The 24,375-nt window shown below is 43.2% G+C and overlaps 3 protein-coding genes across 4 annotated transcripts in view; 2 read left to right on the forward strand and 1 right to left on the reverse strand.

The window, feature by feature from the left end:
* The window catches only part of myo10 (myosin X), a 41,079-nt gene extending 40,148 nt beyond the window's left edge, over nucleotides 1-931 (reverse strand). For both annotated transcript variants that reach the window (XM_058794124.1, XM_058794117.1), the window contains exon 1: nucleotides 543-931. In XM_058794124.1, coding sequence (XP_058650107.1) covers nucleotides 543-563 — 21 coding nt within the window. In that variant the 5' untranslated portion in view covers nucleotides 564-931. The remainder of the gene's footprint in view (nucleotides 1-542) is intronic.
* A 619-nt stretch (nucleotides 932-1,550) lies between these two features.
* On the forward strand, nucleotides 1,551-5,114 carry LOC131551722 (tripartite motif-containing protein 16-like). Its single transcript, XM_058794810.1, has 6 exons — nucleotides 1,551-2,156; nucleotides 2,322-2,417; nucleotides 2,626-2,859; nucleotides 2,952-3,111; nucleotides 3,526-3,585; nucleotides 4,017-5,114. The coding sequence occupies exons 1-6, from the start codon at nucleotides 1,575-1,577 to the stop codon at nucleotides 4,571-4,573; spliced, it is 1,689 nt and encodes a 562-aa protein (XP_058650793.1). The 5' UTR covers nucleotides 1,551-1,574; the 3' UTR covers nucleotides 4,574-5,114.
* Nucleotides 5,115-5,297: 183 nt separating this feature from the next.
* Nucleotides 5,298-24,249, forward strand: LOC131551739 (tripartite motif-containing protein 16-like). The gene is made up of 6 exons (XM_058794834.1): nucleotides 5,298-6,208; nucleotides 6,379-6,474; nucleotides 6,683-6,916; nucleotides 7,034-7,193; nucleotides 7,334-7,393; nucleotides 23,006-24,249. Exons 1-6 carry the CDS (start codon nucleotides 5,627-5,629, stop codon nucleotides 23,557-23,559), a joined length of 1,686 nt encoding a protein of 561 aa, XP_058650817.1. The 5' UTR covers nucleotides 5,298-5,626; the 3' UTR covers nucleotides 23,560-24,249.
* Nucleotides 24,250-24,375: the final 126 nt, after the last annotated feature.

The raw sequence follows: 24,375 nt of genomic DNA on the forward strand, positions 1-24,375 counted from the left end.
CCCAACACTGATTATTATTATATTATATATTATTATATAATTATTATTATCCTCTAATAAATGGCATACTTTTTTATTTGTTGACACTAATGAAATACTACTTATTAATTCAGCAAGTGTACAGTGTACACTTCTAATAATAGCAACAGGATGTAGAGGAGGAAACAAGAAGAAAGGTAAGGAAATGCCTGTGAGCTCCGCTGGGAACGACCCAAACCGTTCAGAACCGGGCCAGTGAGGGGGTCTCTCTCTCACTCACTCACTCACTCACTCACACACACACACACACACACACACACACACACACACACACACACACTGAACTCAGCGTGCGCTTACAGTTCTGAACATTAAACAAACTACATTGCCATTAAGCAACTTAAGCGCATAAATACAGCAATACAGAGAAATATAAAAAAATATATAGGAAATATGCAGGCAATTTGGTATTATATCTATCATATATTTTGTTCTCTGGAACAGAAACAGCAGAACATCCTTGTTATATCAATATGAAAATAGTATTTTCATATCCAACTTACCTCGGTGAAAAAGTTATCCATTGTCCTTATAATTATGAGTCTCTGAGGTCTTCATAGGAGTCAACAAGCCCAACCATAAGTGTAACACAACAGAGTGAAAAGTGTCATGCAGCACTTCACTGCAAGCCAGTTTGTTTCTCTCTCGCAGAGACTCGTCTTTGTTTCAGACCATACAGATGTTGGAAACTATCCTATATCCCGCAGCCAGTCACGAGAGCAGGAAAAAGTTTAATCTTCCCCGAGCGCAGTGACACCGTGACGGGATATAAAGACGCGGCGCGAGGTCACTTTGTATGCCGGTGTGACACGCGCCTCGGTAAACAGCAAGGGCTTCGTCTCCTGCCAAGTTTGCAGTGACTCCGCTGAGTCGGCTCGCGGTTTGTTGACTCCGCCTCCCGCGCGGTTTGAATGGCAAAACTTCCAAGAGAGCCGTAACCTCGCGCGCTCCTCCTGCTGTTCCCGTGGTGAGGGCGCGCTGTTAAACATGAGATTATTTGTGTTGATTCACTATTTGTAACACCAATGTGAAACGGGAGGTTTAGAATTTAAGGTTGATAAACGTACATGTAAAAAATGCTTTAATAGCTTATCAAATAGGCTAACAATAAAAAAGTGAGAAAAAAAAATCAAAACAACAACGTACAAACCCGGCTCAACTAATATAAAGTAACCCACACTTGTTAGGTTATTTTATTTGTTCTTGTGTAACTTTAAGGTATAGTTTAGCTAAAAATTGAAATTTTGGCATCATTTAGTCACCCTCAAGTCATTCAAAATCTTAAAACTCAAACAAGATATTTTGAAGATGTTACAGTAACCAAACCGTTGCCCACTGGCTTCCACTGTATGGACAAAAATAATTTATCTGTCTGTCTTTCTATCTATCTATCTATCTATCTATCGTAAACTGGTGTGGTGACTTTCTGTATTAAACTGCCATCTGCTGTTTATTATATGACTAGCACATTCGCACACGTGTCAGAACAGCTCAAGCTGTTGGATGTCTCTTTATCTGTGAGTGCGTGCAGTAAAATGGCAGGAACTAGTATTTCTTTAGCTCAGGATGAGTTCAGCTGTTCAATTTGTCTTGATTTACTGAAGGATCCAGTGACCCTTACCTGTGGACACAGTTACTGTATGAGCTGTATTACAGACTGCTGGGATCAGAAGGGAGTCTACAGCTGTCCTCAGTGCAGACAGACCTTCACTCCAAGACCTGCTTTAGGTAAAAACACCATGCTGGCTGAAGTGGTGGAGAAACTCAAGAAGACAAAACGTCAAGCTGCTCGTCCGGCTCAGTGTTACTCTGGATCTGGAGATGTGGAGTGTGATGTCTGTACTGGGGACAAAAACAAAGCCATCAAGTCCTGTCTGGTGTGTCTGGAATCTTACTGTCAGACTCATTTTAAACTTCATGAAGAATTTCACTCTGGAAAGCGACACAAATTGACTGATGCCACTGGACAACTACAGGAGATGATCTGTCCTCAACATGATAAACTGCTGGAGATTTTCTGTCGTACAGATCAGCACTGTATATGTTATCTTTGTATGTTGGATGAACACAAAAATCATGACACTGTATCAGCTGCAGCAGAGAGGACTGAGAAACAGGTATAAGTTACGCTGCATAATGTCTCCATAATCACGTATCTCTATATAATCAAAGATCGTTTTCAAAACAGTTCTTAGGATCTTATGAGGCTTTCATATTTGAGGCAATTAAATTGCTTATAGCATGCAGTAACATCAGATTTCACTTATTTGATTTTCCTGCAGAGACAATTGGGTGAAATTCAGAGAATATACCAGCAGAGAATCCAGGAGAGACAGAAGGAGCTTGAGGAGCTGAGAAAGGCTATAGAGTCCCACAAGGTGAGTTTTGATCAGAAGAACAACTGCTGGCTGCTGAAGAGCTGTTTGAGACTCAGTTAGGACTCTCCTCCAGTCAGTCAGTGAGGAGCCAGTGCTGGAGCTCTTTCAGTCCCACTGAAGCTCACTGTGGAGAGCAGGCTGTGAGGCAGCAGTAAGAGCTGAGTGAATGGACTGATTCTGATGCTTCTCTCTCTGTGTGTCCTAACAGCGCTCTGCACAGACAGCAGTGGAGGACAGTGAGAGGATCTTTACTGATCTGATCCGCTGCATTGAGAGAAGCCGCTCTGAGGTGACACAGCTGATCAGAGATCAGGAAAAGGCTGAAGTGAGTCGAGCTGAAGAACAACTGAAGCGACTGGAGCAGGAGATTGAAGATCTGAGGAGGAGAGACGCTGAGCTGGAGCAGCTTTCACACACAGACGATCACATCCATTTTCTCCAGGTAACAGAGATCTGATGAACAGAGATTGCATTTCTGTCAAATTATTCTGTGTGTTTAGCTGGTGTTTTTATTGTGACTTTGTGTCTGTGTAGAGTTTCCAGTCTCCGTCTATTGCTCCTGAATCTACAGACTCACAAAGCATCACTGTCAGTTCTCATCTGTTTTTTGATGATATTAATAAATCTGTGACACATCTAAGAGAAAAACTTGAACATTTCTGCAGAGAGGAGATAGAAAAGATTCACGGTAAAGGTAAAGCACTGATCATTAATTTACTAAATGATGCATCACACAAGTCTCATGCAGCAAGGCTTTCGACGACTGGCCTAAAGTCTGGTTCATTCTATGTCTTATTTTGAACGTAAGTGTCCAGCGTAAAATATAACCATAACCACAATTATAGACCTGTGAGCACAAAAGTAGACACATATAGCACAGTAGTCTCGGTGAATACCTCACTTCCCTATGCTCAAGACATGCACCAGCAACTGACTGTAGAGGCTGTGATCTTCAGCATCCCTTTTCTTACCACACCTGCCTCCTAAGCTGACTGTTGCTGGTTTGAGTTCTGGAGTCTGAGGCTGAGACAATGCATCATCTACTGCAGAAATACAAAATGTATTAAGATGTATGTATTAATTTAAACATGTCTGTTGTTTTCCATAGCAAAATATATTGAGATCATTCCCACCCCTGAATGCAAGACAAGGGACGAGTTTCTACAGTGTAAGTTACTAAGCAAACAAGCAAGCACACACTCACAAAACACACTTCTTCACATTCAGATACTGATCTTCAAGATTGGCCACAATGAAAATTACACCATTTGCTCTCAACAGTCAGCCAAACTGTTTTCCATTTAATTTTGTTGCTATAAGTGATTGTCCTTTTGAGTACCATACATAAAATGTCCCCAGAAATGACTGTGAACTTGGCTTGTTCAAACATATAAAGTTAAATGGGAATGTGTAGTTTGAGGCAGGAGTTTGGAGAGAAGCATGTGGTTAGTGTCTAGTAAAAGTTCACAAAACACCTAACAATGTTCACAGTACCTTGTTTTATTGTTTTATTTTTATGGTTTTAACACAATTGATTAATGTTAATATTTTCAAATGAGATTTCTTATTCAGATATAGATTGTTTTTTGTCTCTATCAGATTTCTTCCAGTTCACAGTGGATTCAAACACGGTACATAAAAACCTCCGTCTGTCTAAGGGGAACAGATTGATTAAATACACTTCTAAAAAACAGAGGTATCCTGATCATCCAGACAGATTTGATACTGTGGAACAGGCATTGTGTGAAGAGAGAGTGTGTGGACGCTGTTACTGGGAGGTTGAGTGGAGTGGTAAGGTGGATATATCAGTGTCATATAAGAGCATCAGCAGGAAGGGACGGGATGATGATGATGATGACAACAATGACAATTGTGACACATGTGAGTTTGGACATAATGATCAGTCCTGGTGTTTGTACTGCCCTGCCTCTCATTGCTCATTCTGGCACAATACCAAAAGGACTAAACTCCCTAGAGTCTCCTCCTCTAGAGTAGGGGTGTATGTGGATCACGGTGCAGGAACTCTGTCCTTCTACAGCGTCTCTGACACAGTGACCCTCATTCACAGAGTCCAGACCACATTCACTCAGCCTCTCTATCCTGGGTTTGGGATTTATGATAACTCAGTTGTCAAACTGTGTGAGGTATCAAAATAGGAAACATACAGTAGATTGTGCAAATAATAATGTCATACAGATATATTGATTTATTGTCATCAATACTACAGCTTAACTTATGCTATTAAAAGAAAGTTAATTAGATATTATTGGAGGTAAAATATTTAATCAGATTCATTCCTCAATGAGGAATAAGGTGACAATACATTGGGTATATTATTAAAAGGACAAAATATCTGTTTTGATGAGAAAGGAACTGAAGTTCTTTGTCATGTGAATTCTGCTTGTTTATTGCTTTGTTTCATATGCATTCATAGTTCCTACAGAGTTACCATAATGCTGGAAAAAAAAGAAAAACATTCATAGAATTCGTAATGTTTTCAATATTTATAATAGGAACTGTACTGGTTTTAATTGAAACTGTAATTGTCCCTGTGAGTCTCCAATGGGTATGTGTTGCCTTCTATTGGCATGTTAAAACAACTAAATCTGAATATAATATATTACACATGGTTATGGTTTTGGCTTTGTCAAGCCAACGTCAAAGTTTGTCCTGTCCTGATTGTAGTTTCAATAAAGATAATGTTTTTAGTAGTAATGGTAGATTTTGATGATAATTTTGATGACTCTGTTTAACCCTTTAATGATGTTTTATAGTGTAATTATGAGGAATGAAAGGAGATGTCCTTTGCGTGTATTCTTTTTAGGTGCAAGTGCCTAGTAACGTGAACTTCACAGAGTATTTCACCAAAAGGTAAAGTGAGATTCCAATCTGAAGTTTAAAAAGTTTAAAAGGCACTGAAAACTTCACCAGGAACAAGAAACTGTACCATTAATTATATAAATGAACTTTGAGAGGGTGTTTGCTATAATGTGAGGGAGCAAAGTTCACTCAAAAATATCTTCATGTGTGCACTTTAGTCTAACCACTCCTATAGCTTTAGTGTGGTTTTTTACCATCTTTTTGAGTTCCTGCTCAGTCTTGAAGTGAACTTCAACAGGCTTATGTTATGCTTTTATTTCTGTTTTACTACTTCTATTTCTATAGCCTAGACAGTTGTTGAGCTGTTGTATGTATCTGTATTCAGTAAAATGGCAGAACCCAGCATTTCAGGGGCTCAGAATGAATTTAGGTGTTCAATCTGTCTGAATCTACTGAAAGATGCAGTGGCCCTCACCTGTGGACACAGTTACTGTATGAGCTGTATTACAGGCTGCTGGGATCAGAAGAGAGTCTACACCTGCCTTCAGTGCAGACAGACCTTCACTCCAAGACCTGATTTAGGTAAAAACACTATGCTGGCTGAAGTGCTGGAGAAACTCAAGAAGACAAAACTACAAGTTGCTCGTCCTGCTCAGTGTTACTCTGGATCTGAAGATGTGGAGTGTGATGTCTGTACTGGGGACAAAAATAAAGCCATCAAGTCCTGTCTGGTGTGTCTGGAATCTTACTGTCAGACTCATTTTAAACTTCATGAAGAATTTCACTCTGGAAAGCGACACAAAATGACTGATGCCACTGGACAACTACAGGAGATGATCTGTCCTCAACATGATAAACTGTTGGAGATTTTCTGTTGTACTGACCAGAGCTGTTTATGTTATATGTGTATGATAGATGAACACAAAGACCATAACACTGTATCAGCTGCTGCAGAGAGGACTGAGAAACAGGTATGAACTCAGTTATGCTGAATAATACATTTCTCTTGTTCTCTTCATAATAACAGTTCTTAATAGGGACAGATAATCGTTTATCCACTTATTTGTTCTTTTTTTTTAAACTGTGCTTTGTGGCATCCTCTACAAGGACTAATGATTTGTATGTTGACTATACTATATAGAGACATCTGGAGGAGACCCAGAGAACAAACCAGCAGAGAATCCAGGAGAGACAGAAGGGGCTTGAGGAGCTGAGAAAGGCTATAGAGTCTCACAAGGTGGGTTTTGATCAGAAGAACAACTGCTGGCTGCTGAAGAGCTGTTTGAGACTCAGTTAGGACTCTCCTCCAGTCAGTCAGTGAGGAGCCAGTGCTGGAGCTCTTTCAGTCCCACTGAAGCTCACTGTGGAGAGCAGGCTGTGAGGCAGCAGTAAGAGCTGAGTGAATGGACTGATTCTGATGCTTCTCTCTTTGTGTGTCCTAACAGCACTCTGCACAGGCAGCAGTGGAGGACAGTGAGAGGATCTTTACTGATCTGATCCGCTGCATTGAGAGAAGCCGCTCTGAGGTGACACAGCTGATCAGAGATCAGGAAAAGGTTGAAGTGAGTCGAGCTGAAGAACAACTGAAGCGACTGGAGCAGGAGATTGAAGATCTGAGGAGGAGAAACGCTGAGCTGGAGCAGCTTTCACACACAGACGATCACATCCATTTCCTCCAGGTAACAGAGATCTGATGAACTGGACAGTGGTCTTTAGGAAGCGAAGAGCATGTTGTACAGAGATTGTGTTTCTATCAAATGTTTCTGTTAGCTGGTGTTTCTCTTGTGTCTATGTAGCGTTTCCAGTCTCTATCTGTTCCTCCTGGATCTACAGACTCACCCAGCATCACTGTCAGTTCTCGTCTCTCTTTTGATGATGTTGAAAAATCTGTGTTTAATCTGAGAGAGAAACTGGAGCATTTCTGCAGAGAGGAGATAGAAATGTTATCTGGTAGAGGTGAGCTTTACATTTACTGACATATACCATATAGTATCATGTAGAAAGAATGCATACATAAAAAATAAAAAAATGTTTCATGATTACAATTAATTGTTATTTTACTATATTTACTATAAAGTGTCTGTTGGTTTCCATAGTGAGAAACATCAACATCATTCCCACCTCTGAACCTGAGACCCGTGAGGACTTCCTCCAGTGTAAGTCTCTATAATCATACACTGTAAAAAATTTCAAGCGGTTTCAACTAATTATTATTTAGTAACTAGTTCCACAGAAATTTTACGTTCAGTCAATTTCTGACTTCAAAGTGTTATCTGAATTGTTAATTTTAGTTGTCTCAACCTTTACTGAACTAGTTTTATAGTCCATTCAACTAAAATGTTTTAATTGGTCAAACGTTTAGAAGACTACAGAAAGTTATGTCAATTAAAATTTAACCGTTTACTCTATGTGTTTTATATTTTACCTCAACTAAGATTTATTATTTGGGCGTCATAAGAAATTGCTGGGGAACTACATAAACATATATTTTTATAGTTTAACAAAATTATTAAAAATGATTAACTGGTGTTTATCAATCACTAAAAACACACACTTTACAACACATAATAGCCTTTATTTAATATCAATCTATAGCATTTTTCATACAAACTAAACATACAGGAATAAAGAAAAAGGTTACCTACATCTTGGATGGCCTGAGGGTCAGTAAATTAAAAGCAAATTTTCATTTGTGGGTGAACTATCCCTTTAAAGCTCCAGTTGACAAACATTACATCTGTAATACAACTGCAAAATTCAGTTTAAACTTTGTTTAATGAACTATGTTAGCAAACAAAAATTTACACATATTATTACTGTTCACAATTACATCTTTAAAATGAAGCAAAAGTTAAAAAAAAAAAAAAAAGAATCAGGTGTTACAATATATAAAATCAAATCAAGTCACCTTTATTTACATAGCCCTTTATACAATACTGATTGTGTCAAAGCAGCTTTACAGAGTCAAACAGGAAAATAGTTTGTCAATAATGCAAGAGGACATTAACAAGTCATTTTTCCAGTTAAAGTCAGTTCATTGGTGATTCAGTGTTGACATCATCCAGTTCAGCTCTCTTCCAATAATGTCTGTGCAATCAGCCAAGCATTCCCCAAATAAGCAAGCCAAAGGCGACAGCGGAAAGGACCCAAAACTCCATTGGTGACAGAGCTTGAGTAGAAAACCTTGGGAGAAACCAGGCACAGTCAGGGGGGTAGTACTGCCCTAGTCAGACGAAACCAGCATGGCGTGGTTTAATTCTAGGCTGCAACACAGCTCAGATTGAGCAGAGGACTTGTCTGGTTCTCGTGGTCTTGTCCCGATGGCCAACGAGGTCTTTGGAGGGGATCTGTCTCTGGAGCTCATCTAGCTGAAATGGTCTCGCTGACATTCAGGGCTGTAGAGGTCATCAGGACTCTAGGTGCTGATCCACCATCTGATCTGGATACGGAATGGATCTGGGTGGCTACGGTGACCTTGGAATAAGAATGAAACAGACTAATATTAGTGTAGATGCCACTGAGAACATTAAAGCACATTATAATTGAAGTAAAAACTCTAAACATTTACACATATTACCTGGAATGAAAACAATAAACTCCTAGTCTCGAAAGTACTCACACTATGTAGTTGCAGTGGAGCGGTCTGGTCACGAGCCAGTGTTTGGTGCCTTGGAACTGACTAGGTTGCATCTGAAATCTTGCAATGATGACAAAGCACCAATGAAACCTTTGGTCACACCCTGATGGAGAAAGAAAAGCACATTTTAAGTTCAAAAAATGAAATTATGCCTTTTAAATAATTTACAATGAATCAATATCAGTTAATTAAATTTGTGATGAAACAGAAGTTGCAACCCTTTTTTTGGCACAAATCCATTCCACAATCCATTGCACAACAGGGAGCATTGATGCTGACTGGATTTGTAATAGAACATGCACATTTAATATTATAGGGCTAAGTTACCTTAAATAGCATAAAAATAATATCAAAATATAACGGTCCTGCCTGTTGTTGATAAATACCAATGATGACGTTTTACAAATTGATTGATCAGTTGCCCCAATGTTTACTGAGCTTTGGTCTTCCCCAGTGCACAATCTACTGATTCACTACCTAGGGAACTGACTGAGACGCTTTGAACGGCCTTGTGAAACGATTCAGTTGTTCATTTTCGTTCGGAACGACGAACTTCTCTTCCGAAGTGCCATTCACAAGACCAAAAACGGCATGTAGCGTTAATCCACCCGTTTGAAAAGAGCGACATTTCACCGTGGCTTCTGGCTTGTTGTTAGTCCCGTTTAATTTCGTCTTTTTACTTCACGGGACAATTGCAAAAGTTTACAAACGCAAAAACCCATTCAACACGCCCATGTTAACTTCAAATGAGCTCATTACTGTGGTTTACATTAAGTTACACATTTCATATATTTCGGTTGACGTTAGTCATTTTAAGCATAATGGCTTATAAAAGAGAGAAAGGCCGTGCGATCCCTTCATATCTTTTCACGTCACGGAAACACAAAAATATCATACAACGCGCCAAAATTAGCTAAAATTCATTATAGTAACACAGCTTTTGACATTAAGGCCCGGTTTCACAGACAGGGCTTAGACTAAACCAGGATTAGGCCATAGTTCAATTAGGACATTTAAGTAATTTTTATAAACATGCTTGGAAAAAAACATTACTGTTGTGCATCTTGAGGCAAAACAAAGGCACTGATATATTTTAAGATCAGCCAGTGCAAGTTTATTTCAGTTGAAACGGCTCATACTTACATTTTAGTCTAGGACTAGGCTTAAGCCTTGTCTGTTAAACCGGGGGTAAGTGTTTTATGGATTAAACAAGGTGAAAGACCACATTGTCACAGATCAGTCAGGCCCTTCACTCCACCAATCACAGCGTTCCAGGTCACCCGAATACTAATCACCCGCACCTGCACCTAATCACCACAGCAATCAACCCGGCTACTTAAGCCAGCACCACTCACACTACACTGTCCGATCTCGTTAGTTTCTACGTGGACTCCGACCTCAAGAGAAGCAAAGATATCCTTACCTTCCAAAGACTTACCTTACTATTACTCGTCCCTTTTGTTCTCCATTTGCCTCTGTTGTCTTCCCCTTCCAGATCCTTCGTCGACGGTGTGTACGTGTGAGTCTGTGTGGATCCCCTCGTCTCGTCCTCAAACCCTACTACAGACAGATACCAGTCATTCACGGATAACCACCTCTTCATTTGAATGCTCGCCTCACTTGAACTCATTCAATAAAACCCACCTCTGTATCCACTCATCTCTGTGTCCGGCTCTTACCATAACACACATTACCTTCACTTAAATTTCCCTCATACAACGCTTATTCTATGTTTTTATATATGTTGTACGTTTGTGTATAAGTATATATGTTTTAAATAAAACATTTACACCTTTTAAATATACGTTTTGATAAATTCAGTCTAACGTTAAGTACAAATATTTATTCATTATTCACATTTATTCATATTTAAAGATGGCTTTAAATTTTTATGGCTTTAAAGATTTTCGCAATCGAGTTTTGCTCGTTCATTCTCGTGAGTGTTTACATTCCACTGCAAGCGCACGTGAGCTCAGCTTTACAGAAACTAGCTGATCTGATCACAGACACAGAACAAAAACACACAGACTCTGTTTTAATCATTCTCGGGGACTTTAATAAAGCCAATCTCTCCCGTGAACTGCCAAAATACAGACAGTATGTTACATGTCCCACCAGAGACCGTAATATATTGGATCACTGTTACACAGAAATAAAAGATGCATATCACTCTGTCCCACAGGCAGCTTTAGGACTCTCTGATCACTGTTTGGTTCATCTTATACCGACCTATAGGCAGAAACTGAAATCAGCTAAACCTGTTTTAAGGACTGTTAAAAGATGGAATAATGAAGCAGAGCGGGATTTACAAGTTTCTTTCTGACTGATTGGAGTGTTTTGAAGCTGCTGCCACCGATCTGGACGAGCTCACGGAGACTGTAACATCTTATATCAGTTTCTGTGAGGATATGTGCATTCCTACCAGGACTCATTTAACCTACAACAACGACAAACTGTGGTTCACTGCAAAACTCAGAGAGCTCCGTCAGGCCAAAGAAGATGCTTACAGGAAGGGGGACAACGTCTTGTGTAAACAGGCCAAATATACACTGGAAAAGGAGATCAGAGTGGCAAAGAGGAATTATTCTGAAAAAATAAGGATTCAATTCTCTTCCAGTGACTCGGCATCAGTGTGGAAAGGGCTAAAAGAGATCACCAACTACAAGACACCATCCCCCAGCACTGTGGAGAATCAACAGTGACAATCAACTGGCAGACGATCTGAATGAGTTCTACTGCAGGTTTGAAAAAACACCCCACACCCGCCCTGAACACCTCTCCACACAACCATTAACACCTCCAGCAATTCCTCTCTCCCCCACACCTGCAATTCAGATCAGCGAAGATGAGGTGCGCCAGGTCTTCCGGAAGCAGAAAAGTAAAAAAGCACCAGGCACAGTTTGTGTTACATCAGTCTGTCTGAAATCCTGTGCTGACCAGCTGGACCCCATCTTCACACAGATCTTCAACAGATCACTGAAGCTGTGCGAAGTCCTTCATGCTTCAAACGCTCCACCATCATTCCCATCCCAAAGAAATCCAAAATTACAGGACTAAATGACTACGTCTAACGTCTGTGGTCATGAAGTGGTCATGAAAAACAGGTGCTGGCCCACCTGAAGGACATTACTGGACCCTTACTTGATCCTCTTCAGTTTGCCTACAGAGCAAACAGGTCTGTGGACGATGCAGTCAACATGGGACTGCATTATGTTCTGCAACATCTAGACAGACCAGGGACTTATGTGAGGATCCTGTTTGTGGACTTACACATCCAGCACCCGCATAATCAGCACTGGAGCTCTTCAGGGTTGCGTTCTCTCCCCATTGCTATTCTCCCTGTACACCAACGACTGCACATCTAAAGACCCCTCTGTCAAGCTCCTGAAGTTTGCAGATGACACCACACTTATCGGCCTCATTCAGGACAGTGACGAGTCAGGAGGTTAAGGAGCTGGCTGTCTGGTGCAGTCTTAACAACCTGGAGCTCAACACGCTCAAAACAGTGGAGATGATCGTGGACTTCAGGAGAAACCCCCCTGCACTCCCCCCACTCACCATCATGAACAGCACTGTAACGACAGTGGAGTCATTCAGGATCCTTGGCACCATAATTTCTCAGGACATGAATTGGGACATTCACATAGACTCCATTGTTGAAAAAGGCCCAGCAGAGGTTGTACTTCCTTCGCCAGCTGAGGAAGTTCAACCATACAAATTCCTTGTATGTGTAAACATACCTGGCAATAAAAGCTCATTCTGATTCTGATATTTATGCCACTTGACTTAACTTTACTTGACGCCTGAACTTGACATACAGTCTTATATCCACTTTTCTTCGGATATACAACTCATAAAACACTTTCTAAATGTCCACTCAAAAAAATCAAATATGTTGCATGATTTTTCGTTAAATTTAGTCTAAGAAAATTACATTTATTAGTGCAACTTACCTGACGCGTGAACTTGACGAGATGGCGCTACTGTTTCTCTTTCGATTCGGTCACTCTACATTGCTATGGGAAATACCCTTTCCTCAAATACTACTGAAGCCTTATTGAATCACGCCAGTGAAACTGGCCAATGGCATTCAAGCGCGCAAAATATGAGCGGGAGTCCCACTCTATATAAGGCAGCGCTTGTACGTCATCCATTCAGAATCTTTTCCTTCAGCCAACCTTCTACAAGAAGCAAGAAGCCTACCAAGAAAGAACTACTCACTGTGATCTACACGCTGCAGTGGACACGCCTTCTCTTCCCCTGCTGTGTTCTGGTGAGCTTCGGACTCGGACAAGGATGACTCGGGATTGCCTCTCCTGCACGGAGCCAATCGAATCTTCTGATGGCCACGAATTGTGCGTCTTCTCCCGAGCCTGGTCGAACATCGCCATCACGTTGCGGAGGTCCTTCAACAGCTCCGAAAATTCCAACTTTACCTCAAGGCAGAAAAATGTTTATTCCACCAACCCTCCGTTCACTTCCTAGGATACATCATCGATCTGCGTGGCGTCCGCATGGACAAGGGGAAGGTGGAAGCAGTCACCTCCTGGCCCACACCTTCCACAGTCAAAGAATTACAAAGATTTCTCGGCTTCTCAAACTTCTATCGAAGGTTCATTGCCAACTACAGCACCGTCACCAGTCCTCTAACAGATTTGCTCAAAGGTCAACCCAAGACGCTCTCCTGGAACCCGAGAGCCCAAGAAGCCTTCAAGAAACTCAAACATGCCTTCACCAATGCACCTTTCCTCACTCACCCTGATCCGGAACTACCCTTTGTGGTAGAAGTTGATGCCTCTACCACGGGAGTAGGCGCCGTCCTGTCCCAGCAGCAGGGGAAGCCTCCCAAACTCCATCCATGTGCCTATTTCTCCCGCAAACTCAGCCTGGCGGAAAGGAATTACGACATCGGCAACCGAGAACTCCTGGCCATTAAACTCGCCTTAGAAGAGTGGAGGCACTGGTTGGAGGGGTCTAAACATCCATTCATCGTCCTAACCGATCACAAGAACCTACAATACCTCCGTGATGCAAAACTACTCAACCCCCGACAAGCCAGATGGGCCCTATTCTTTACCAGGTTCCACTTTCAAATCACCTACCGACCCGGCACCAGGAACACCAAGGCAGACGCCCTATCTCGCATACACACCCCAGAAGACAATAATGAGGAACCTGAGACCATTTTACCCACCAAACTCCATCTCCAATCCCATTCAATGGACCTCTCCACCAGTCGCATCAACCAATCCGCTGGGCTGTCCACAACACCTTCAGTATGTTCCTTGCCTTCAACGTAACCGGCTCATCAAAACCACTCATACTTCCCTTGTTACAGGCCACCCAGGGGCCAACGCTACTCTCTCGCTGCTACGAAATCGCTTCTGGTGGCCCAACATGGCCAGGGATGTGAGAAGGTTTGTGCAAGGCTGCCCAGACTGTGCCATCTCCAAAAGCCCCCGTCATCTCCCTACCGGTAAACTCCATCCACTACCCATACCTCAACGCCCTTGGTCACACCTAGGAGTTGATTTTATAACAGACTTACCTGAGTCAGATGGGAAGACCTGTGTCCTTGTCATAGTTGATCGATTCTCCAAGTTCTGCCGATTACTCCCCCTAACTGGTCTCCTCACAGCACTCCACACAGCCGAATTGCTCTTCAACCACGTCTTCCGCTATTTTGGTCTCCCGGAGGACAATTCATTTCAAGAGTATGGAAAGCATTCTTCTCTTTCCTAGGTGTGACCGTCAGCCTCTCCTCAGGATACCATCCACAGTCCAACGGGCAGACCGAGCGAAAGATCCAGGAAGTGGGGCGATTCCTGAGAACATTCTGCCACGGCCACCAGAACTCTTGGAACCAGTTCCTAGGCTGGGCCGAGTACGCCCAAAACTCGTTACGTCAACACTCGACTGGACTCACTCTGTTTCCAGCCTCCCCTATTCCCTTGGTCAGGAGAACCATCTGACGTCCCAGATTCATTGGCCCCTTCACTATCCTGGAACGCATAAACCCAGTCACCTATAAACTTCAGCTACCTCTGCAATACCGCATTCACCCGACCTTCCACGTATCCTTACTCAAACCCTTCTCTCCTCCCATCTCCACAGGGCCTGACCAGAATGAGGAACCCCCTCTCCCGCTCATAATGGACGAAGGAGCAGTCTATCGAGTCAAAGAGATTCTGGAATCTCGGCGTCGTGGTGGTAAACTCGAATATCTCGTGGACTGGGAAGGTTACGGCCCGGAGGAACGATCTTGGGTACCCAGAGACGATATCCTGGATCCAACACTCCTTCAAGAATTCCATTTAACACATCCCGATCGTCCAGCACCCCGAGGCAGGGGTAGACCACCGCGACGCCGAGGTCGGCCCTCAGGAGCGGGCCGTGGAGAGGGGGGTACTGTCACGGATCAGTCAGGCCCTTCACTCCACCAATCACAGCGTTCCAGGTCACCCGAATACTAATCACCCGCACCTGCACCTAATCACCACAGCAATCAACCCGGCTACTTAAGCCAGCACCACTCACACTACACCGTCCAATCTCGTTAGTTTCTATGTGGACTCCGACCTCAAGAGAAGCAAAGATACCCTTACCTTCCAAAGACTTACCTTATTATTACTCGTCCCTTTTGTTCTCCATTTGTCTCTGTTGTCTTCCCCTTCCAGATCCTTCGTCGACGGTGTGTACGTGTGAGTCTGTGTGGATCCCCTCGTCTCGTCCTCAAACCCTACTACAGACAGATACCAGTCATTCACGGATAACCACCTCTTCATTTGAATACTCACCTCACTTGAACTCATTCAATAAAACCCACCTCTGTATCCACTCATCTCTGTGTCCGGCTCTTACCATAACACACATTACCTTCACTTAAATTTCCCTCATACAACGCTTATTCTATGTTTTTATATATGTTGTACGTTTGTGTATAAGTATATATGTTTTAAATAAAACATTTACACCTTTTAAATATACGTTTTGATAAATTCAGTCTAACGTTAAGTACAAATATTTATTCATTATTCACATTTATTCATATTTAAAGATGGCTTTAAATTTTATGGCTTTAAAGATTTTCGCAATCGAGTTTTGCTCGTTCATTCTCGTGAGTGTTTACATTCCACTGCAAGCGCACGTGAGCTCAGCTTTACAGAAACTAGCTGATCTGATCACAGACACAGAACAAAAACACACAGACTCTGTTTTAATCATTCTCGGGGACTTTAATAAAGCCAATCTCTCCCGTGAACTGCCAAAATACAGACAGTATGTTACATGTCCCACCAGAGACCGTAATATATTGGATCACTGTTACACAGAAATAAAAGATGCATATCACTCTGTCCCACAGGCAGCTTTAGGACTCTCTGATCACTGTTTGGTTCATCTTATACCGACCTATAGGCAGAAACTGAAATCAGCTAAACCTGTTTTAAGGACTGTTAAAAGATGGAATAATGAAGCAGAGCGGGATTTACAAGTTTCTTTCTGACTGATTGGAGTGTTTTTGAAGCTGCTGCCACCGATCTGGACGAGCTCACGGAGACTGTAACATCTTATATCAGTTTCTGTGAGGATATGTGCATTCCTACCAGGACTCATTTAACCTACAACAACGACAAACTGTGGTTCACTGCAAAACTCAGAGAGCTCCGTCAGGCCAAAGAAGATGCTTACAGGAAGGGGGACAACGTCTTGTGTAAACAGGCCAAATATACACTGGAAAAGGAGATCAGAGTGGCAAAGAGGAATTATTCTGAAAAAATAAGGATTCAATTCTCTTCCAGTGACTCGGCATCAGTGTGGAAAGGGCTAAAAGAGATCACCAACTACAAGACACCATCCCCCAGCACTGTGGAGAATCAACAGTGACAATCAACTGGCAGACGATCTGAATGAGTTCTACTGCAGGTTTGAAAAAACACCCCACACCCGCCCTGAACACCTCTCCACACAACCATTAACACCTCCAGCAATTCCTCTCTCCCCCACACCTGCAATTCAGATCAGCGAAGATGAGGTGCGCCAGGTCTTCGGAAGCAGAAAAGTAAAAAGCACCAGGCACAGTTTGTGTTACATCAGTCTGTCTGAAATCCTGTGCTGACCAGCTGGACCCCATCTTCACACAGATCTTCAACAGATCACTGAAGCTGTGCGAAGTCCCTTCATGCTTCAAACGCTCCACCATCATTCCCATCCCAAAGAAATCCAAAATTACAGGACTAAATGACTACGTCTAACGTCTGTGGTCATGAAGTGGTCATGAAAAACAGGTGCTGGCCCACCTGAAGGACATTACTGGACCCTTACTTGATCCTCTTCAGTTTGCCTACAGAGCAAACAGGTCTGTGGACGATGCAGTCAACATGGGACTGCATTATGTTCTGCAACATCTAGACAGACCAGGGACTTATGTGAGGATCCTGTTTGTGGACTTACACATCCAGCACCCGCATAATCAGCACTGGAGCTCTTCAGGGTTGCGTTCTCTCCCCATTGCTATTCTCCCTGTACACCAACGACTGCACATCTAAAGACCCCTCTGTCAAGCTCCTGAAGTTTGCAGATGACACCACACTTATCGGCCTCATTCAGGACAGTGACGAGTCAGGAGGTTAAGGAGCTGGCTGTCTGGTGCAGTCTTAACAACCTGGAGCTCAACACGCTCAAAACAGTGGAGATGATCGTGGACTTCAGGAGAAACCCCCCTGCACTCCCCCCACTCACCATCATGAACATGATCCTTGGCACCATAATTTCTCAGGACATGAATTGGGACATTCACATAGACTCCATTGTTGAAAAAGGCCCAGCAGAGGTTGTACTTCCTTCGCCAGCTGAGGAAGTTCAACCATACAAATTCCTTGTATGTGTAAACATACCTGGCAATAAAAGCTCATTCTGATTCTGATATTTATGCCACTTGACTTAACTTTACTTGATGCCTGAACTTGACATACAGTCTTATATCCACTTTTCTTCGGATATACAACTCATAAAACACTTTCTAAATGTCCACTCAAAAAAATCAAATATGTTGCATGATTTTTCGTTAAATTTAGTCTAAGAAAATTACATTTATTAGTGCAACTTACCTGACGCGTGAACTTGACGAGATGGCGCTACTGTTTCTCTTTCGATTCGGTCACTCTACATTGCTATGGGAAATACCCTTTCCTCAAATACTACTGAAGCCTTATTGAATCACGCCAGTGAAACTGGCCAATGGCATTCAAGCGCGCAAAATATGAGCGGGAGTCCCACTCTATATAAGGCAGCGCTTGTACGTCATCCATTCAGAATCTTTTCCTTCAGCCAACCTTCTACAAGAAGCAAGAAGCCTACCAAGAAAGAACTACTCACTGTGATCTACACGCTGCAGTGGACACGCCTTCTCTTCCCCTGCTGTGTTCTGGTGAGCTTCGGACTCGGACAAGGATGACTCGGGATTGCCTCTCCTGCACGGAGCCAATCGAATCTTCTGATGGCCACGAATTGTGCGTCTTCTGCCTGGGTCGTGCCCACGCAGAGGCGGCGCTTGGGGGGTCGGACTGCCCCCACTGCGGAGATATGAGTCTCTGGACTCTCAGGCTCCGTGTGGCCATTGTCCAAAGCGATGAACTCGCCCAACTAACTCTGCCGCACTCTTCCTCTGCAGCCTCTTTCGAACCAAGGAGGAAAGTGTCGTGAGCTTCTGATGCGGATCTGTTAGGGTAAGGTGAGGAGCCCGCGCCAGCTCAGTGCCCACGTGCTCCTCACCCCCCTGCTGCAGGTCCCCTTCCAGTGCGCTCCATGACCGCTGATCTCCGCCCCTCCCCCGATGCTCAAGAGGAGGATAATGCCATTTCTGCGGGAGAGGAGTGGTCTAACAGCAGTGGTCACTGCGCCCCACGGCAGTGACGCGGTGGACCTCCATCACAGTGATGTCGAGCTCCTAAGCGTCCTGTCCAAGGCAGTTGATGAGCTCGGTTTGGAGTGGGCACCTCCTGCCAAGCCGGCCAGAAGCCGTCTGGACGAGTGGTACCTCCAGTTGGATCGCGGCCGAAAGGACACCCCGCAGAGACCCAGCCCCTTTTTCCCCGAGGTGCACGACGAGATAACAAAGTCGTGGAATCCTCCTGCGCATTCCCGTTCTGCTGTTCGCCTCTTCTGCTGCTGTTCGGCACGAACATGAGCCTGCGGTGAGATCAAGACAGCCGTGGCCGAAACGCTGTCAGGGCTCGAAGGGCCAGAGACCACGCCCTGACAGAGACGGCAGGCCACCGGCACCGGAATCAAAGCCACGTTCCTGATGCTGTCTCTCGGAGGAGGAAAGCTGCACCCAGCGCCGAAGACGAGCCACTGAAGAAGTCTGCTCACCATTCCTCCCTGCCTGTTGCGGGTGGCGAGAGCAATTGCCATGTTTGTGTTTTGACTGTTGTTGTGGTTGCTAACCAGTTCATCATTGTTATTATCTGTTGTAGTAATACTGTCGTGAAGTCATGCTGATGCACATGCTTCACAGTTGTACCGTATTCCGTTCTGTTGCCTCTGAAGTTCCTTGAGTAAACTAGCATTCACCCGAAGCTCCGTTGTTATGTGTTTTTGTTGAACATAACATTTGGCGACGAGGATGGCTTTATCTCTGCCTCCCCCTGAGCCATTTCTGCCCCACGCTGGTGATCCTGTCGTGCCGTGGGAGCGCTGGTATGTGTCGTTTCAGACGTACCTTGTAGCCGCGGACTTGGATGATGTCCCGGAAGGGAGAAAGCGCGCACTTCTCCTCCATTGTCTCGGCGCGGAAGGATTACGGATCTTCCAGACGCTCGGCGCTGCAAATACGTACTCTGACTCTGTTGCATGACTAAAAGGACATTTTCAAAGGAGTCATAGTGTGCTGTTGAAACGGCAAAATTTCAGACAAAGATGCCAACGATCTGGTGAGTCAGTTTGTCGCTGATTTAAAAAGCCTTGCCAAGCCATGCGAATTCGGTGCTCTGCGTGACGAACTAATTAGAGACCAACTTATTGAAAAAACAAACAGTGCACGGGTCAGAGAGAGGCTGCTTATGGAAGATGACAAACTTACTCTGGATACTCCAAATTGAAGAAGCTACACAGTGTGCAGCTAAAATAGCAGAGACTAATGCAGCTAAAACTGATGTCACTCCTGTACCTGTAAATACAGTCATAGATGAGGAGTTCCAGCCTGCAGGTGCAATCATCCAGCAAACACAGCCTCAGTCAAGTCAACAAAGACGGAAATGTGGCAACTCTGGCTCCATTTGTCATGCCAACAGGTCCCCAGACTGCCCAGCTATCGGCCAAAAGTCTAGACATTGTGGTAAGCTCAACCACTTTGCAAGGTGGTGCAGATCAAAGTCCAGTTCGCAGCCTTCACCAGCAGTAATTCATACAGTTGGTCCTCACTCAGTCACTTTCTCTACATGTGGTGTGCAGCTGAAAGACTGTTGCATTCCGCTGCTTCTTGACACAGGAGCTAAGGTGTCATTGCTTAATATGGCCACCTACAAGAAATTTTTCTCTGATGTTGAGTTACAACCATCACCTCTGAATCTCTGTGGTTATGGCCAAGCCAGCATTGCAGTGACTGGAGTAGTCAGACTGCCTGTACAATATGGACGAAAACGTCTACCAGAGTTTCCATTCTACATAACTCAGCATGGCGCTAATATCCTGGGTCTTGACCTGTTCCTTAGCCTTGACTTTTCTCTGCATGACAACAGCGGTGCAACCATCCTTCAGGTGGACTCTCCATGGCAGACACAGTTTCTCGCTCTATTTAGTGGTTTAGGCTGCCTCTCTGTTTTTTCCCACAAACCCCTGCTTATCTCAGATGTACCACCTGTAATCCAGCCACTGCGACGAGTGCCTCTCGCCATGCGCGACAAGGTCACCACTGAACTTCAGGGCATGCTAGCTGCAGACCTCATTGAACCCATTGATGCTTCCCCTTGGGTCTCAAATCTTGTAATTGTGCAAAAACGGTCTGGGGGCATACGTCTCTGCGTTGACCTTCGTGGGCCTAACAAGGCTGTGGTGCCAGACAAATACCCATTGCCGACAATTGAGGAACTCACAACACTCTTCTATGGCTCCTCAGTGTTCACAAAGCTGGATCTTAAGCAAGGTTACATGCAGATACCCCTGCACGAGGACAGCAGAAACCTGACTGCATTCGTGACTCACATGGGGTTGTTCCGTTTTAAGAGGATTCCTTTTGGCCTAAGTTCAGCACCTAGTTGCTTTCAGAAAATCATGGCTACTGTCCTAGCAGGGCTCCCGGGTACAGCTGTGTACTTAGATGATATTGTAGTACATGAAAAGGACGTGGCCACTCATGACGAATGCCTCAGACGGGTGTTCACAGCTCTGTCTAGACACAATCTGACATTGAACACAGAAAAATGCGTGTTTGCTGCCCCAACAATAGACTTTGTGGGTCTTCGGGTGTCCAGTTCAGGTATCGCACCATTGCAGTCCAACGTTGAAGCCATTCTCAACCTTCCAGTGCCAACCTCAGCTGGACAGCTTGCATCGTTCCTAGGCATGACTGCTTACTATCTCAGGTTCTTACCTCAGTATTCTGAAATCACTTCCCCTCTACGACAGCTACTCAAGCATAACACCCCCTGGGCATGGACAGCAGATTGTGAGCAGGCTATTCGACGACTCAAACACCTTCTCACGTCACCACCAACTCTAGCTCATTTTGATCTCTCCAGCCCCACCCTGGTGACATGTGACGCATCAGCAGTAGCAGTCGGAGCAGTCCTGTCACAGCTGCATGATGGCATTGAAAGGCCTGCGGAACAGAAATACTCAGTGGGAGAGAGAGAGGCGTTGGCGTGCATTTGGGCATGTGAGCGCTGGCACATGTATTTATATGGACGATCCTTTACTCTCAGAACAGACCACCAGGCTCTCACTACCCTCATGTCCTCTGCTGGAACGGGCCACAAGCCTCTCAGGCTTCACCGATGGGCTGACAGGTTGAATCAGTACAACTACCAGCTGCTGTTCACTCCTGGAAAAGACAAACGAGATTTGGTTTGGTGGCCAAAAGCTTGGTAAGCTGTGTTTACCAAGAGCGCCAATATCATTACGGCTCTGAATGTGAAACTTGACATACTTAGTCGAGCCAGGCTCCATCGCTGTGACACAGCGGGATTTTATACATTCCCATAGCAATGTAGAGTGACCGAATTGAAAGGGAACGCTTACTCACATAACTCGGTTACTCACATAACCTCGGTTCCCTGAGATGAGGGAACGAGACATTGCTCTTATTGCCGTGTCACCTAGCTCAGGATCTTAGAATGCCAAGTTGCTTCAGTCAAGACTCTGAATGGATGACGTACAAGCACTGCCTTATATAGAGTGGGACTCCTGCTCATATTTCGCGTGTTCTCATGTTTCACTGGTGTGATTCAATAAGGCTTCAGTAGTATTTGAGGAAAGGGTATTTCCCATAGCAATGTCTCGTTCCCTCATCTCAGGGAACCGAGGTTACGTGAGTAACCGAGCCCAAGCTATACAATTAGTTCAACTTAAATATTTTTGCCCTTCCAACATTTTGTTAATTGGATTTTTTACAGTGTATATGTACATAAAGAGACAGATTTAGTTCTTATTACATTTCATCAGTCAGACTAAAACTGTGCTGAACTCTACACAACACTCTTGATTTATTTGAGACACATTTATACTGTTAATATTCAAAGATTCAATACACACACAAAAACACCTCAACTCAAATCGGGAATAATCACATAATAGCTAGTTTAACTTTCTGGGTTAGTTAAATGTCCTGATCTGGTCACTTCTGTTAATCACTTACTGCTAGGTCCTGTTTAGGCATGTTAACTAATCTTTGGCTCAACTGTACATTTTGTGATAGACCTGCTAAAAAGAAAGGGAAAATAAATAGAAAACGTGAATCAACTTTTCCAAAAAAAAAAAAAAACCTTAACTATGATTTCTGCTGGTCAACTATTTTGATGTTGATAGTGGAGCAGATGTTGTGAACTAAATGTAATAAACCTCTGGTGTTTTATTTTTACGTTTGAAAGTCATGTATTACTTGATATATGCATATTATGTGTTTTATCTTCATCAGATTCCCGTCAGCTGACTTTGGATCCAAATACAGCGAATAAAAACCTGTTACCGCCTGAAGAGAACAAAGTGATTAAATACACTCGTGAGGAACAGCCATATCCTGATCATCCAGACAGATTTGATGGTCTTCCTCAGGTGTTGTGTAGAGAGAGAGTGTGTGGACGCTGTTACTGGGAGGTGGAGTGGAGTGGTTGGGTGGGTATATCAGTGTCATATAAGAGCATCAACAGGAAGGGATGGGGAAAGGAATGTGAGTTTGGGTGTAATGATCAGTCCTGGAGTTTGTACTGCTCTGACTCCAGCTGCTCATTCTGGCACAATAACAAACAGACTAAACTCCCTAGAGTCTCCAGCTCCTCCAGAATAGGGGTGTATGTGGATCACAGTGCAGGAACTCTGTCCTTCTACAGGGTCTCTGACACTATGACCCTCATTCACAGAGTCCAGACCACATTCACTCAGCCTCTCTATGCTGGGATTTGGGCTAACAAATTTTTAACAGGACTAATGTTTTTCCTTTCAAAAGCGACACTCTGTGATCTAACAATATAGATGGTACAGACTATCTACAAATAATATAGTGAGAGATATTCTCAAGATAATATTGTCATGTTTTGAATTTTGACATTTATTCTTATGTTTACTCCAAATATTATCAATACAATATTAATTGATTTATTCGCAGATTTTATTGATCACTTGCAAATGATGCTTATTATTTATGTATGAAATTGTCTTTTAATTGGAAATAAATGCATTTAAATTAACTGTTAACATTAAATCCATCATAATCTTATTCTTTTGGTTTCAGCAATTTCTAGGTATTCCTTACATAACAGTCATTCTTGAGAAGTGGGACAAAACAGGGTGCAAAATTGAAAAAAATAAACCTTGTACTCAAACAAATTAAAATACATTCTATTATTAATCCCCATAACATTTACAATTGAAAATATTTTTTATTTTTAAACCTAATAGCAGTTACAATTGCTGGACATGTTTTGTCCCATGTCTCAAGAATGACTGATAAACAAATGACCTCTGATTATCATTATTAAAACGGAGGGAGTGCACATCATTTTTACTCAATGGAATTAAAACTTAAATTAAAGATGATTTATAATATTACTTTTATCAAGTGAGAATTAGGACCTACATCATACAAACCCTAAGCACTACAGAACCTTAAACACTCAACCACTTATTGGTATCTACATCACTGAGAGAAAACTAATACCAAGAACACTGAGCAACAGCTTTCCTGTAGCTGTAACAGTAGATCATGGTGCTAGCGATACAAAGGCCCTGGGTTTGAACTGAAAAAAACATATACCATAATTGCAATGCAAGCCAGTTTGAGCCAAAGTG

The sequence above is a fragment of the Onychostoma macrolepis genome, chromosome 02, assembly GCF_012432095.1.
Source record: "Onychostoma macrolepis isolate SWU-2019 chromosome 02, ASM1243209v1, whole genome shotgun sequence".
NCBI lineage: Eukaryota > Metazoa > Chordata > Actinopteri > Cypriniformes > Cyprinidae > Onychostoma > Onychostoma macrolepis.

Coding starts and splice junctions, on each gene's coding strand:
- LOC131551722 (XM_058794810.1), top strand. CDS start 1,575: ATGGCAGGAACTAGTATTTCTTTAGCTCAGGATGAGTTCAGCTGTTCA. Junction 2,418..2,625: donor AGGCTATAGAGTCCCACAAG/GTGAGTTTTGAT, acceptor GTGTCCTAACAG/CGCTCTGCACAGACAGCAGT. Junction 2,860..2,951: donor ATCACATCCATTTTCTCCAG/GTAACAGAGATC, acceptor GTGTCTGTGTAG/AGTTTCCAGTCTCCGTCTAT.
- LOC131551739 (XM_058794834.1), top strand. CDS start 5,627: ATGGCAGAACCCAGCATTTCAGGGGCTCAGAATGAATTTAGGTGTTCA. Junction 6,209..6,378: donor CAGAGAGGACTGAGAAACAG/GTATGAACTCAG, acceptor TATACTATATAG/AGACATCTGGAGGAGACCCA. Junction 7,194..7,333: donor AGAAATGTTATCTGGTAGAG/GTGAGCTTTACA, acceptor TGGTTTCCATAG/TGAGAAACATCAACATCATT.